Here is a 13,887-nt window from a genome sequence, read left to right as displayed (position 1 = left end):
GCTGTTCTGCCCCAATAAGGGGTAATTATATCTTAGTTGGGATCAAGTACAGGTACTGTTTTATTATTACAGAGAAAATGGAATCATTTAACCATGAAATAAACCCAATAGGGCTGTTCTGCCCCCAATAAGGGGTAATTATATCTTAGTTGGGATCAAGTACAGGTACTGTTTTATTATTACAGAGAAAAGGGAATCATTTAACCATTAAATAAACCCAATAGGGCTGTTCTGCCCCCAATAAGGGGTAATTAGATCTTAGTTGGGATCAAGTACAGGTACTGTTTTATTATTACAGAGAAAAGGGAATCATTTAACCATGAAATAAACCCAATAGAACTGTTCTGCCCCCAGTCCTATTATTATTACAGAAAAAAGCGAAATAATTTTTAAAAATAGTAACTTTTGATAGAGCTTTCTGGATAAAGGGTTTCTAGATAAGGGATCCCATACCTGTACACACTAGTTATGCCAGTGAGTGTGAGCAACTAGTCTGAGCTCTAAACTCCCTAAGGCCATAGCAGGCAGCAGATGTGCTGTTCCTCTGCTCATTACTTGAATAAAGCTATTGATGGAGGGTGAAGGTTTTATTATGCAGAAATATTTGCAAATGTGTTTTTAGCCTAATAATCAGCAGGAAGCTAATGGGTTGGTAGCTCAGAGCTTTGTGTTTTCCATGCGCTCAGCTCAATGGTCGGCCTCCCCTTGTTGCGCTCATTTGGATCTGTTCTGCTGATGGATTTGTGGCTGAAAAACAAAAGAAATACAGTAATGTACAAAACTAAATGTACAAACACTGAGGTGCAAAATTCTGTGTAACTGAAAGAGTAATACTAATACAAGTATGGGATCTATTATCCATAATGCTTTTAAAATGTTTTACATGATTCTATTCTCATCTCATGATTCTTACGCTGTCCCACTGCGCCCCCTAGTTTTGCTATAGAAGTTGTCGAATAACATAATTATGTTATTTTTCCCTTCATTATATGGCACAGGAATCAGACATGGGGATAAAGGGACAGACTTGTTCAGTGCTGGGAAACTGTGCTTATTGCTCCAAGGTCGTGCAATTCCTTTGTCACTTACCCTTTATATTTTACAACAGGGGGGGACAGATTTCCATTTATAATGAAAGTAAAGGACAAGTTATATCTCAATCAGTATACCTGCCCCTTTAGCCCATTATCAAACAGAATTGTACAGTTTGTGTTGGATACTTTTTTTCCTATATATATTTGATTATCAATAACCGTATCCTTCTCACCATGCAGTCAGGTGACCAACCAGGAAAACCAGTTAAAAGGCACCTTGGTCAGTCCCAGTGCTTCCCATACAATTCCTATTCATAGGATAGAAAAATATAAAATATGCCCAAGGTGTTTCACCTTCCTTTCTTTGAACACATGTGTGTCTCTTGTCTGTAGGTTAATGTAGGGACTCTCAGAGGCCTGGGGATTCTGCAGAAACATATTGACTACATTATAGGTGTTTTTTCACAAAATTGTTGGCACAACATTATTTATATATATAATTATTCGTGTTCACACTTACAAAAGCCCAAATAATATCTAAGAAGGTTGTTCACATGAATTCATTACTGACTTAATGTTGATCCCTAATAATTTAGAAGTTAACAGTTAAACAATACAGATCAGATTCAGGATATTCCTAATACATAACACCCTCTATCCTGTAGCCCATTAGTTCCACACATAAAGGCCAGGTCTCCCAGCTACAGGCAAATACATGATAAAGAGGCTACACTAGATGGTGTGGCTAAAATAATAACTTAGTAACCCATAAAATTCCAAAACAATAAAAGGAGAAGGAACCAGTAAAGACAAAAATGCGACAGACCCTAACTGTCCCACTGCCAACCCAGTGGATTTATATACCCACGTCTGATCTGCCCATCTTACCAATGGGGCAGGCATGAGAAGGCAGAAGTGGGCCATAATGGCACCATGGGTGGGGTGAGGGCACCCAGCCTGCAGGGGATGTGTTTTTCTGGCCCAGACCCACCTGCCCCTTATCATCAGGGAGATCTGGATTCCACTCATCTAATGTATGTTTTGTATATTTACTGTATGTGTCAGTAACTGTCTATAAGCATTTCTTCTCTTTAACATCCCTTTTATAATTCTATATAGGTGACCCATCAGTGAAATCAGCTGAAAGACCCATATTCATACTTGGGATAAAATAATATCATATCTCCCCAGTTTACTTTACCTTGATTATATAATACACGGCCGTGTCTCTTGTCTGTAGGGCAGTGTAGGGACTCTCAGTGGGCTGGGAATTCTGTAGAAATATATCAACAAAATACAGGTATAAGGAACATTATCCAGAATGCTCACAGACCTGGGGTTTTCCTGATAAGGGTTCTTTCCATAATTTGGATCTCCATACTACTAAGACATCATTTTTTACCTCCAATAAGGAGTAATTATAGAGAGAAAAGGGAATCATTTAACCATAAAATAAACCCAATAGGGCTGTTCTGCCCCCAATAAGGGGTAATTATATCTTAGTTGGGATCAAGTACAGGTACTGTTTTATTATTACAGAGAAAAGGGAATCATTTAACCATTAAATAAACCCAATAGGGCTGTTCTGCCCCAATAAGGGGTAATTATATCTTAGTTGGGATCAAGTACAGGTACTGTTTTATTATTACAGAGAAAAGGGAATCATTTAACCATTAAATAAACCCAATAGGGCTGTTCTGTCCCAATAAGGGGTAATTATATCTTAGTTGGGATCAAGTACAGGTACTGTTTTATTATTACAGAGAAAAGGGAATCATTTAACCATAAAATAAACCCAATAGGACTGTTCTGCCTCCAATAAGGATTCATTATATCTTAGTTGGGATCAAGTACAGGTACTGTTTTATTATTACAGAGAAAAGGGAATCATTTAACCATTAATTAAACCCAATAGGGCTGTTCTACCCCCAATAAGGGGTAATTATATCTTAGTTGGGATCAAGTACAGGTAATGTTTTATTATCACAGAGAAAAGGGAATCATTTAAAAATGAAATAAACCCAACAGGATTGTTCTGCCCCCAATAAGGGGTAATTATACTGTATCTTAGTTGGGATCAACAGAGGAAAAGGAAATTTATTTTAAAAACTATTTGATTAAAATGGAGTCTATGGAAGATGGCCTTCCCATAATTTAGATTCTGGATTACAGATCCCATATCTGCAATTGAATTATAATATTTTTTATTTTATTCACAAAACTGTTGTCAAACCTTGTACAGGTATATATTTTATTCATATTAACACTTACTGTAGATGTAATAAGTCTGTACAAAATATATAAGGCATCATTTTGTATATGAAAGGATTCAGAAAACTTTTATTGTGCAATATTGCTTTTAGAATACAACCCTGATGTTGCTGGACTACAGCTCCCAGCATGCCTCACCCTACATTGTTCTGGGATTTGTAATCCAGCAACAGCTGAGTAAAGTTTGGTTGAGCAGCGCTGTGCAGCTAAAGTCTACTTCAAAGCTCAAAGTGTCCCATTTTTAATAAGCAGCCAGACAGGACTGTGATTGGTTGGCCTGTATGCATGTTTAATAGTGACCAGGCAGTGACTAGAGCAAGCTGGCAGTGGAAAGAAGAATTGAGTCGATCCCTAAGCTCAGGTCACTGACATCAGCCAAGAGCAGACTGAGCATGTGCAGTAGTTGGGCAAGGCAAAAGATGGAGAGCTACTGTGGGCATCTTCAGGGGCATGGGGCTTTATTTCTATAGCGTGTTGGTGGCTTTGGGCTGGTACAGGGGCTCAAAACTCATAGCTAAACATTTCTAGCCATATTCTTTTTTAGGGTTTACTGTCCCTTTAATCAGACACATGTAACTGTTATGGTCTCACCTGAACATTGGCCTCCGCTCCCCGGCCTCCTGACTCTCCCCCTTTCTGATACTTTCTGTGTCTGTTTGGGGAGAAAAGTCGTCTATTAATTCTATAATTAGGCTGAAAATAAGACAGAGCACTGGTCAGTTTAATAAGAATCACAGTACAATAAATGTATTTTTTAACAAATTCACAAAAGAACAATACACTTTGCTGCTGGTTGGTTTCTGTTTTGTCCCAGGCCCATGTTATCCATATCCATGGCTTTCTGTATAATCCCTTACAAAGATAGTCGAATCACATACCTTAGGAATAAATATAGACTCAGAGCCAATAGTATGACCAATACAGCACCAGCTCCGCCCCCGAGTATAATCCTCATGGGCAGTCCCTCTCCTGTCTGTGCAGCTGCAAGAAAAGAAACAAAGGTTTTATTGAAGGTAACACTGTTATTCCATTATTCCTTCACAGCAGAAATGAACCTGCGCACATGTTCTGTCCTGATATCCATGGAACTTTATCAAAAATTAATTTACTGTGGGGATCTTTATTAAACAGGATGTAAACCCTGCTACACAGTGCTGCTCAACCAAACTTTACTCAGCTGTTACTGGACTACAAATCCCAAAATAATGTAACATATAATGAAGGGTGAGGCATGCTGGGAGCTGTAGTCCAGCAACATCAGGGTTGTATTCTTAAAGCAATATTGCACATAAAACTTTCCCCCAAATCCCCATTAAAATGCAAGAAATCCCCCAATGAGAATCCCAGCTGATGTGAGTAAATCCGGCTCCCTGTTCTCTGTTCCTGCAATTGGAGTTGGGAGCAATAAGCACAGTTTCCCAGCACTGAACAAGTCTGTCCCTTTATCCCCATGTCTGATTCCTGTGCCATATAATGAGGGGAAAAATGCCATCATTATCTCTATATGTAAGGTACCAGCAAGGGGCCTGACACAGTGCTGGGAATCAGCATTCTTATTGGTCACTTCTCCTGCACTTATAATGAGAGTTTTGGTCAGTAAAATGCTCAGTGGGGAATTTTTGTATCATCTATAATTGCTGTTTTTGACAACTTCAATAGCAAAATGATGGTACAAAGTGGGACAGGATTATGGTTGGGTTTACAACCCCTTTCAAACCCAACTGCTGTTAAACAGGGCCATATTTCCAAGGCCACCCTTTTCGCTTCCAACCCCAATTGCAGGAACAGAGAACAGGGAGCCAGATTTACTCACATCAGCTGGGATTCTCATTGGGGGATTTCTTGCATTTTAATGCAGCCACTGGCCCTGGGGGAAAGTTTTGTAAAAGTTTTAATGTGCAATATTGCTTTAAGAATTCAACCCTGATGTTGCTGGACTACAGCTCCCAGAATGACTCATCCTTCATTATATGTTACATTGTAGTCCAGCAACAACTGAATAAAGTTTGGTTGCACAGTGCAGTACAGCAGGGTTTAGTTCCCCTTTAATGTTCACACAGACTGTAATACTTACACATGACTGTAACAGCAAAGCCTGGGGAATAGGAAGGTCCCGCTCTGTTCTGCACATTTGAGCTGTAGTTGCCAGAATGGGACTCTGTAATGTTATTTATCTGTAATCATACCCCCCAACTGTCCCGCTTTTTATATCGCATCCCGCTGTCCCGGATAGTTCCCTGAATGTCCCGCATTTCCGTAACAGATTACGGAAATGCGGGACATTCATAGAACGATCCACAATAGCAGGATGAGAGGGCTTTAGCTGAGCGCTCCGACTCCTTGCGCTGCTTCTCTCCTTATGTGGCTCCTTCTCCGGCGGTCCCAGGCCCTTTTATAAGGTTGCGCCCGTGCGTAATGACATCACACGTACACACGGGGTGCAACATTATAAAAGGGTCTGGGACAGCCGGAGAAGGAGCCACATAAGGAGAGAAGCAGCGCAAGGAGTCGGAGCGTGTATGGGGGGTTCTGTGTATAAAGGGTACTGTGTATGGGGGGCTCTGTGTATAAAGGGTTCTGTGTATGGGGGGCTCTGTGTATGAAGGGTACTGTGTATGGGGGGTTCTGTGTATAAAGGGTACTGTGTATGGGGGGCTCTGTGTATGGGGGCTCTGTGTATAAAGGGTACTGTGTATGGGGGGGCTCTGTGTATAAAGGGTACTGTGTATGGGGGGGCTCTGTGTATGGGGGGCTCTGTGTATAAAGGGTACTGTGTATGGGGGGCTCTGTGTATGAAGGGCACTGTGTATGGGGGGCTCTGTGTATGAAGGGTACTGTGTATGGGGGCTCTGTGTATGAAGGGCACTGTGTATGGGGGGCTATTTGTATGAAGGGTACTGTGTATGGGGGGGCTCTGTGTATGAAGGGTACTGTGCATGGGGGGCTCTGTGTATGAAGGGTACTGTGTATGGGGGGCTCTGTGTATGAAGGGTACTGTGTATGGGGGCATTGTGTTTGAAGGGTACTGTGTATGGGGGGCATTGTGTATGAAGGGTACTGTGTATGGGGGGCTCTGTGTATGAAGGGTACTGTGTATGGGGGTTCTGTGTATGAAGGGTACTGTGTATGGGGGCTCTGTGTATGAAGGGTACTGTGTATGGGGGGCTCTGTGTATGAAGGGTACTGTGTATGGGGGGCTCTGTGTATGAAGGGTACTGTGTATGGGGGGGCTCTGTGTATGAAGGGTACTGTGTATGGGGGGCTCTGTGTATGAAGAGTACTGTGTATGGGGGGCTCTGTGTATGAAGGGTACTGTGTATGGGGGGCTCTGTGTATGGGGGGCTCTGTGTATGAAGGGTACTGTGTATGGGGGGCTCTGTGTATGAAGGGTACTGTGTATGGGGGGCTCTGTGTATGAAGGGCACTGTGTATGGGGAGCACTGTGTATAAAGGGTACTGTGTATAGGGTCACTGTGTATGGGGGGCTCTGTGTATGGGGGGTACTGTGAATGGGGTCACTGTATGGGGGGCTCTGTGTATGGGGAGCACTGTGTATAAAGGGTACTGTGTATGGGGTCACTGTGTATGGGGGCTCTGTGTATGAAGGGCACTGTGTATGAAGGGCACTGTGTATGGGGGGTATTTTTAGAAAAAAATGGGGTGTGTTAATTGGGGCGTGGCCACAAAAGTGTGCGTGGTCAAAAAAATTGTCTTTTTGTCCCTCTTTTCATTTTTCAAATGTTGGGAGGTATCTGTAATATTCTGCCAGTCTCCTCATTCACAGGATTCCCATTTAGATACCAGCTGTAGCTGTACTGAGTTGTTGGTGGGTTATAGTCTGAGAAATGGCATTCAAGCTCCAGGGCTGCTCCTTCCTTCACTTCATCTTTTCCTTTAATTTTGACGTCTTTGGCTTTATCTGAAGAAACGTTAATGAATTCAATCACGTCAACTTTCTGGTATTGGTACGGTCCGACTTCTCATAATGCACAGATGTATAAATCACATTTTGATTTAGAATTCTGCTGTTGGGAGCCTTATATTGATTTTTATGGGGCCATATTTATATGTAGCAGAAACAATATCTCTCCCATAAACCTGTATAATACTTACATAAAACCTGCAGCTCAGAGAGAGTGGAATTCCCAGTTCCCAGTGGGTTCCTTGCAGTGCAGGAGAATGTCTCTCTGCCCCGCCCCACAGTCACAGTTATGCTCCGCCCCTGCTCCTCCCTCAGCTCTACAGTTCCATCTCTCTTATTGTTGTACCAGGTAAAGGCATTGGCAGCAGGGTTGGCATCACTGGCACAGGTTAAACTCACTGCATCGCCTTCTTTCCTTTCCTTCTTCCCATCAGATATAACAACTGTTACATTTTTGGGAGAATCTGGTAAAAGAGAAATGAAGTTTAGCAGAGGGGGCGCCATTGGGGTGGGGGCAGTTGTACAATTACTGGATCCTGTTATCTCTCTGTTTAGCACCTCTCACATTCAGCTTTCATCCTGGCAATTACATCACAGGTAGAGAGACATTTAATTAGAGTTGTTTTAATTAACCTGCCTCCATATTAGAGTGTTTACTAACAGATTTTGTCTGTAGCTGGACACCATTAACCCCAGCCAGAACGGGATAATAATTATTATTATTGATACTGCAGCTTTAATTAAATACAGTATGAAAAAGCAACATTTTATTCTGTCAGTACTTACATGTTATGTTTAAAGTGACCCGGCGTTGGGATCTGAGCCCATTTGGATACGTAGCTTCACATTCAAGTTCAGCCCCATGATCCCGGTAGGAGGGGAGATATCCCATTACAGTCTCAGCTTTCCATACTCCATCCTTAAGGCTCTGCTGCCTGTCAGTGAGTTTATACCCAGCTCTGTTCCACTGTAGAGTAGGGGGGCTGGGGGGGCACGTGTGTTCTACAGAGCAGGAGATGGGGGCACGTTCCCCCTCAGTTAGATCTGTGGGTATCTGTATTGCTGGCTCATTGGGAACATCTAAAAGAAATCATCCAATTAGTTACTCCTGACAGAGTTAATATGGGCTCCTTTACCTGACTATGGCATTGCCAGCCTTCCCTCATATCTTCTACTTCACCGCTTTGCCTTTTTGCCCCCCCAGCATTACAGTCCCCACACCTGATGCCCTGGTCCCCTTTGGCAGGAAACAGGGGGCAACCCTACCCTCACCCCTGGAACATTGGTTTAACAAGTGGCACAATGCAATTTTTAACATAAAAAAACCCACACACATGTTCAACTTAAGGGCTTTGACAGACGGGGGAGTTTAGTTGCGGGCAACCAATATCCCTGAAATGCCATCCCACCGGCTAGAATGTAAATCGCTGGTGGGATGGCATACGCAGTGCCGCAATTTGCCCAAGTTGTGGAAGTTTTCTCTCAAGGCAACTTCTGTGGCTTCGACAAATCGCGGCACTGCGTATGCCATCCCAGTGATTTACATTCTAGCCGGTGGGATGGCATTTCAGGGATATTGGTCGCCCGCAACTAAACTCCCCCGTCTGTCAAAGCCCTTAGCCAACAAATGTGTAACAAGATGAATGTTGTGCATGTTATTTGGTCTAAATACAATAGATAAACAATGCAGAGCGTTTCCGTTACATTTCACACCATTTCCTTGGTTCTACAGAGCTATTGAGGCAGGAAGAGAAGATATTTATTGAGACTGAGCCGGGCAATATGATAATTCCCTGGGAAGGGGCACAATACAAAGCCAAAGCAGTACTGATATATAATCACTGTATCATGGTGTGTGTGATACTGTATAAGGCTAATGCAGGCATTGTGAGCTTCCCTGGTTAACCAGTGCCCCCAGTGGCAGAAATTGTGATTGCATGCAATTTGTCTTCAAAGACCAGGTCCCATTCCTAGCAACTTTAATATTGGTTTTAATTTTTTTTTTATAGTTTTTAAATTATTTGCCTTTATCTTCTATTTCCAGCTTTCAAATGGGGGTCAGTGACCCCCAGACGCCAAACATCAGTTGCTCTGTGAGCTTATTAATATTGTTACTTTTTATTTCTTATCTTTGTATTCAGGCCCTCTCCTATTTATATTCCAGCCTCTCATTCCAACCAATGCCTGGTTGCAAGGTTAAATTGGACCCTAGCAACCAGTTTATTGCTGAAATTCTAAACTGAAGAGCAGCTGAACAAAGCACTAAATAACTGATAAAATACAACAAATAAAAAATGAAAACCAATTGCAAATAATCTCATAATATCATTCTCTATGACATACTAAAAGTTAATTCAGAGGGGAACAAACCTTTTAACAAATGCCTGGTGTAGCGCTACATTCTGCGTCACGGCTCAGGCACTGGGGTTTTAGTTTTTTTAAGAGGAATCAGATCCTATAAGCCAGGGATCCCCAACCTTTTATACCTGTGAGCCACATTCAAATGGAAAAAGTGTTGGGGAGCAACACAAGCATGGAATTCAAAAATAAGCACCTACTTTAAAGGAACAGTAACACCAAAAAATGAAAGAGCTTTAAAGTAATAAAAATATAATGCACTGTTGTTGTTGGTGTGTTTGCTACAGTAACACTACTATAATTTATATAATAAGCTGCTGTGTAGCCCCGGGGGAAGCCATTCAAGCTGGAAAAAAGGAGAAAAGGCACAGGTTACATAGCAGATAACGGATAAGCTCTGTAGAATACAATAGTGTTTTATCTGTTATCTGCTATGTGCCTGTGCCTTTTCTCCTTTGAATGGCTGCCTCCATGGCTACATAGCAGCTTATTTATATAAATTATAGTAGACTTTCTGAAGTAAACACACAACTTTTACCAGTGCAGGGCAGCAGCACATTATATTTTAGTTAGTTTTATACTGTTCCTTTAAGGCCACTGAGAGCAACATCCAAGGTTGGGGAGCAACATGTTACCCCCGAGCCACTGGTTGAGGATCACTGCTGTAAGCTGTTTTAGAAATGCTTACCAGAGACTGTAAGCTGCACTGTCTGACACTGGTCATTATTAGCGATAGAGACATGACAGTTCCCATTTATATAGGGATAATAAGTCTCACTCTCTCGCACATCATTAATCCTCAGGGAGCAGCTGTTTGGCTCATTGCCGACCAGGGAAGTGCGGCGTCTGTAATCCTTATTCACATCAGAGGGATTCTGTTGGCTGAATATTATATTGTTAAGAAGAAGATTGTTTTTCTTGTACCAAACCAGACTGAAGTCCTTGTTGCCCCTGGGGAGGGTGAATGTGCAGGGAATCTCCACACAGGATCCTCTCAATGCTCTGATGGATTCAGGGAGGGTAATGGCCCAATCCTGACTGTACGAACCTGGGAACCCCCCTGAGAAACAGACACATTAGTGCAACACAAACAGCACATAGAGACTGTAGCACAAGCCTGTGGCCAGCTCTACAGTGTGGGCAATTAAAGTAATAATTAAAGTAATAAACTGCGAAACGCATATTTTTTTTTTTTACACATTTATGGACATTTTTTCCCTTTATGTTTCTGGGGCCATATTGTGGCAGCTAAAATGTAATATGCCAGTATGTAAATGCCCCACTCCAAGGTGGGACAACAAAATTATGTTTTGTAACATTGGATTATGTGTAGGTTATGGGGAGGGTTGGATTTACCTTGCAGAACAACCATGAGAATGATCCTGTGTAAGTGCCTGTAGCGCTCCATCATGTCTCCCCCACAACTCTCCTTCTTCCTGCATTAAACAGCACACAGAAATAATTGCTTCAATAAATACACACAAAAAGCAGCTACGGGAATGTGAATGCTGATCAGTGATGTTCTTGCACAATGCACCCCTGCCCGCACATATGATATGTAGGGACCCATAGGGTTAATACTCTGATGGAGCATTTACTCTCTCTGCTGTTTTGCTTCTGTCTAATCCTGACATTACCCTTCTGTCAAGTCTCCCTATTGGTACAGCTAAAGGAGGAGCTGTAACACCCAGTGTCATGAGACCCATCAAACCCTCACAGTTAAAATCTGTAATTGGATAAAAATGGAGGCTGTAGACTGCCCAACATTGTTCTCTATTGATTGCAAATGGGTTACCATTCATTTAGTCATTTACTAAGCAGGAACAGTCCCTGGGGAATATGCAGGGAGTGACTAAAAAGCAGGAAAACATATAAAGAGCTTTCAAATAAAATGATGTTAATTCTCACTTGAAAATGCTGGAGCTCCGCTTAGACACAAAGTAAGTCCTAAAGTTTTTCTATTTTATGTTTCATATCCTCTCATTTTAATATAATAACCACAGTACATACCAGTGTTCATCCTATGCTCAGCCTCGACCTGTGGGAAAGGATACACCAGTGTGGGTGCCTGGGTACTGTATGTAGCACATAGTGTTCATTATAGGGAAGTAGCTGATCATGTGACTTCTTCTTAACGCCATTGGTTGTCGTGATGCCCAGTATTCTCACCAATTTGGAAATAAAAACTGAGCTTATAGATAGGAAGAAGAAGAAGTAAGGATTGCTCATAGAAAGCAGTTTTCCTGTTTGGAATTTATTTTTGTCACAGTAATTGACTTACTAACCATATTAGCGTTGTTCTTTCTATTCCTGTAGTATCTGGTGTACGTGTGTGTGGGCTGCTCATACTTTGGTTTCTGTTTGGTTTCTGTTTGAGTGGGGGCACAGGCTATCTATCCACAAGCAGACCTCCCACCTCTACAGGCACAGTGAGATTTAAGGCGGCCATACACAGGCCGATTCTAGCTGCCGATATGGGTCCCTTAGACTGGCAGCTTATCGGCCCGTGAATGGGCACTAACGACGGGCCTGCCCGACCGATATCTGGCCTGAAATCAGACATATCTCGAGCGGCCAGGTTTGAAAATCAGTCAGATCTGACGGGCGCCTATACCCGTTGTTCTAATTTAATCTGAATTAGCCCAATATCACCCACCCGTAGGTGGGGATATCAGAAAAAGGTCCGCTCACTTGGCGACCTCATGTTTGGATGTAAAGCAGTGCTGTGTATAGGCAGGGGGTATAAACGGAATACATTCTCTGCTAAGGGACATGTTTAGTGGTCAGTGCACCAGAGGCCCCCCTTTAGATCTTGGCAGTGAGGTTGGGGAATGCCCTGCAGGGGGATGTGGGGTAGGGGGTTCCTCACGGTGAGGGCAGTGAGGTTGGGGAATGCCCTGCAGGGGGATGTTGGGTAGGGGGTTCCTCACGGTGAGGGCAGTGAGGGGGTTAGGGAATGCCCTGCCGGGGGATGTTGGGTAGGGGGTTCCTCACGGTGAGGGCAGTGAGGTTGGGGAATGCCCTGCCGGGGGATGTTGGGTAGGGGGTTCCTCACGGTGAGGGCAGTGAGGTTGGGGAATGCCCTGCCAGGGGATGTTGGGTAGGGGGTTCCTCACGGTGAGGGCAGTGAGGTTGGGGAATGCCCTGCCGGGGGATGTTGGGTAGGGGGTTTCTCATGGTGAGGGCAGTGAGGTTGGGGAATGCCCTGCAGGGGGATGTTGGGTAGGGGGTTCCTCACGGTGAGGGCAGTGAGGGGGTTGGGGAATGCCCTGCCGGGGGATGTTGGGTAGGGGGTTCCTCATGGTGAGGGCAGTGAGGGGGTTGGGGAATGCCCTGCCGGGGGATGTTGGGTAGGGGGTTCCTCACGGTGAGGGCAGTGAGGTTGGGGAATGCCCTGCCGGGGGATGTTGGGTAGGGGGTTCCTCACGGTGAGGGCAGTGAGGGGGTTGGGGAATGCCCTGCAGGGGGATGTTGGGTAGGGGGTTCCTCATGGTGAGGGCAGTGAGGTTGGGGAATGCCCTGCCGGGGGATGTTGGTTAGGGGGTTCCTCAAGGTGAGGGCGGTGAGGGGGTTGGGGAATGCCCTGCCGGGGGATGTTGGGTAGGGGGTTCCTTACGGTGAGGGCAGTGAGGTTGGGGAATGCCCTCTCGGGTTGGGCCATTGTGCCCACAACATCTTCTGGTCATGGTAGGTTGGGGCCGAGCCTTTCCTGCTGTTCTCCCCACCCATGACCTTACTGTGCCCCGCTTCCACATCCAGCAGCGTCTATTTATTTACAGGCACCTGCCCCGCCCCCTCTGTGATACAGCCAGAGACAATGACAATGACATTGAGAGAAGCCAGAAGGATGTTCTAAACAGGGAAATCTACTTTCACAAAATGCATTGTTTTTAGATAGTATCCCTCAATTACTTCACTCACTTCTATTTTTACTTTTTTTATATAATCATTCGAATAATGATAATAGCACTTACCAGAAGTCCTATTATAACATACAGCCAATGATATCACAAGCTGCTGCATTCCCTTACCATGGAACGGACCTGACTGGCTCTAAAGCGGAACAAAACCCCCATCTACTACTTTACACTGAAAACTGTACAAGTTTATTAACCAACTAAACTCACTGTGTCAAAAGAGGGTCGGTGCCAGGGATCCAGTTCCAATTTTTATAATATAAAATTTTTTAAATTTTAAATGTTCTTCTGGGCAGCCTTTCTGGTTTTAAATATATAGAAAGGGACATGATGGAGCAGTATAGGGGTTCATGAAATAAAGTGGGGTGGGGGTCGATATAATGAA

The 13,887-nt window shown here is 43.6% G+C and overlaps 1 protein-coding gene and 1 long non-coding RNA gene across 4 annotated transcripts in view; both read right to left on the bottom strand.

Moving 5' to 3' along the window:
• Positions 1–445: 445 nt before the first annotated feature.
• The window catches only part of LOC108645198 (sialic acid-binding Ig-like lectin 12), a 65,393-nt gene continuing 51,951 nt past the window's right edge, over positions 446–13,887 (bottom strand). Inside the window, exons 9-11 of one of the 3 annotated variants that reach the window (XM_031905671.1) lie at positions 2,236–2,307; positions 1,389–1,460; positions 446–747 (exon numbers count right to left, since the gene is read on the bottom strand). In XM_031905671.1, the coding sequence (XP_031761531.1) occupies positions 715–747; positions 1,389–1,460; positions 2,236–2,307 (177 nt within the window). In that variant the 3' untranslated portion in view covers positions 446–714. The remainder of the gene's footprint in view (positions 748–1,388; positions 1,461–2,235; positions 2,308–13,887) is intronic. The other 2 variants (XM_031905673.1, XM_031905672.1) reach the window with 2 other exon arrangements.
• On the bottom strand, positions 10,302–11,656 carry LOC108645199. Its single transcript, XR_001923522.2, has 3 exons — positions 11,596–11,656; positions 10,942–11,021; positions 10,302–10,645 (listed from the first exon to the last, which is right to left on the bottom strand). It is a non-coding gene; the product is annotated as an uncharacterized LOC108645199 (long non-coding RNA).

This window comes from Xenopus tropicalis, chromosome 7 (assembly GCF_000004195.4).
Source record: "Xenopus tropicalis strain Nigerian chromosome 7, UCB_Xtro_10.0, whole genome shotgun sequence".
Lineage (NCBI taxonomy): Eukaryota > Metazoa > Chordata > Amphibia > Anura > Pipidae > Xenopus > Xenopus tropicalis.
Note: the sequence above shows the minus strand (reverse complement) of the source record. Positions and strands in the feature narration are given on the sequence as shown.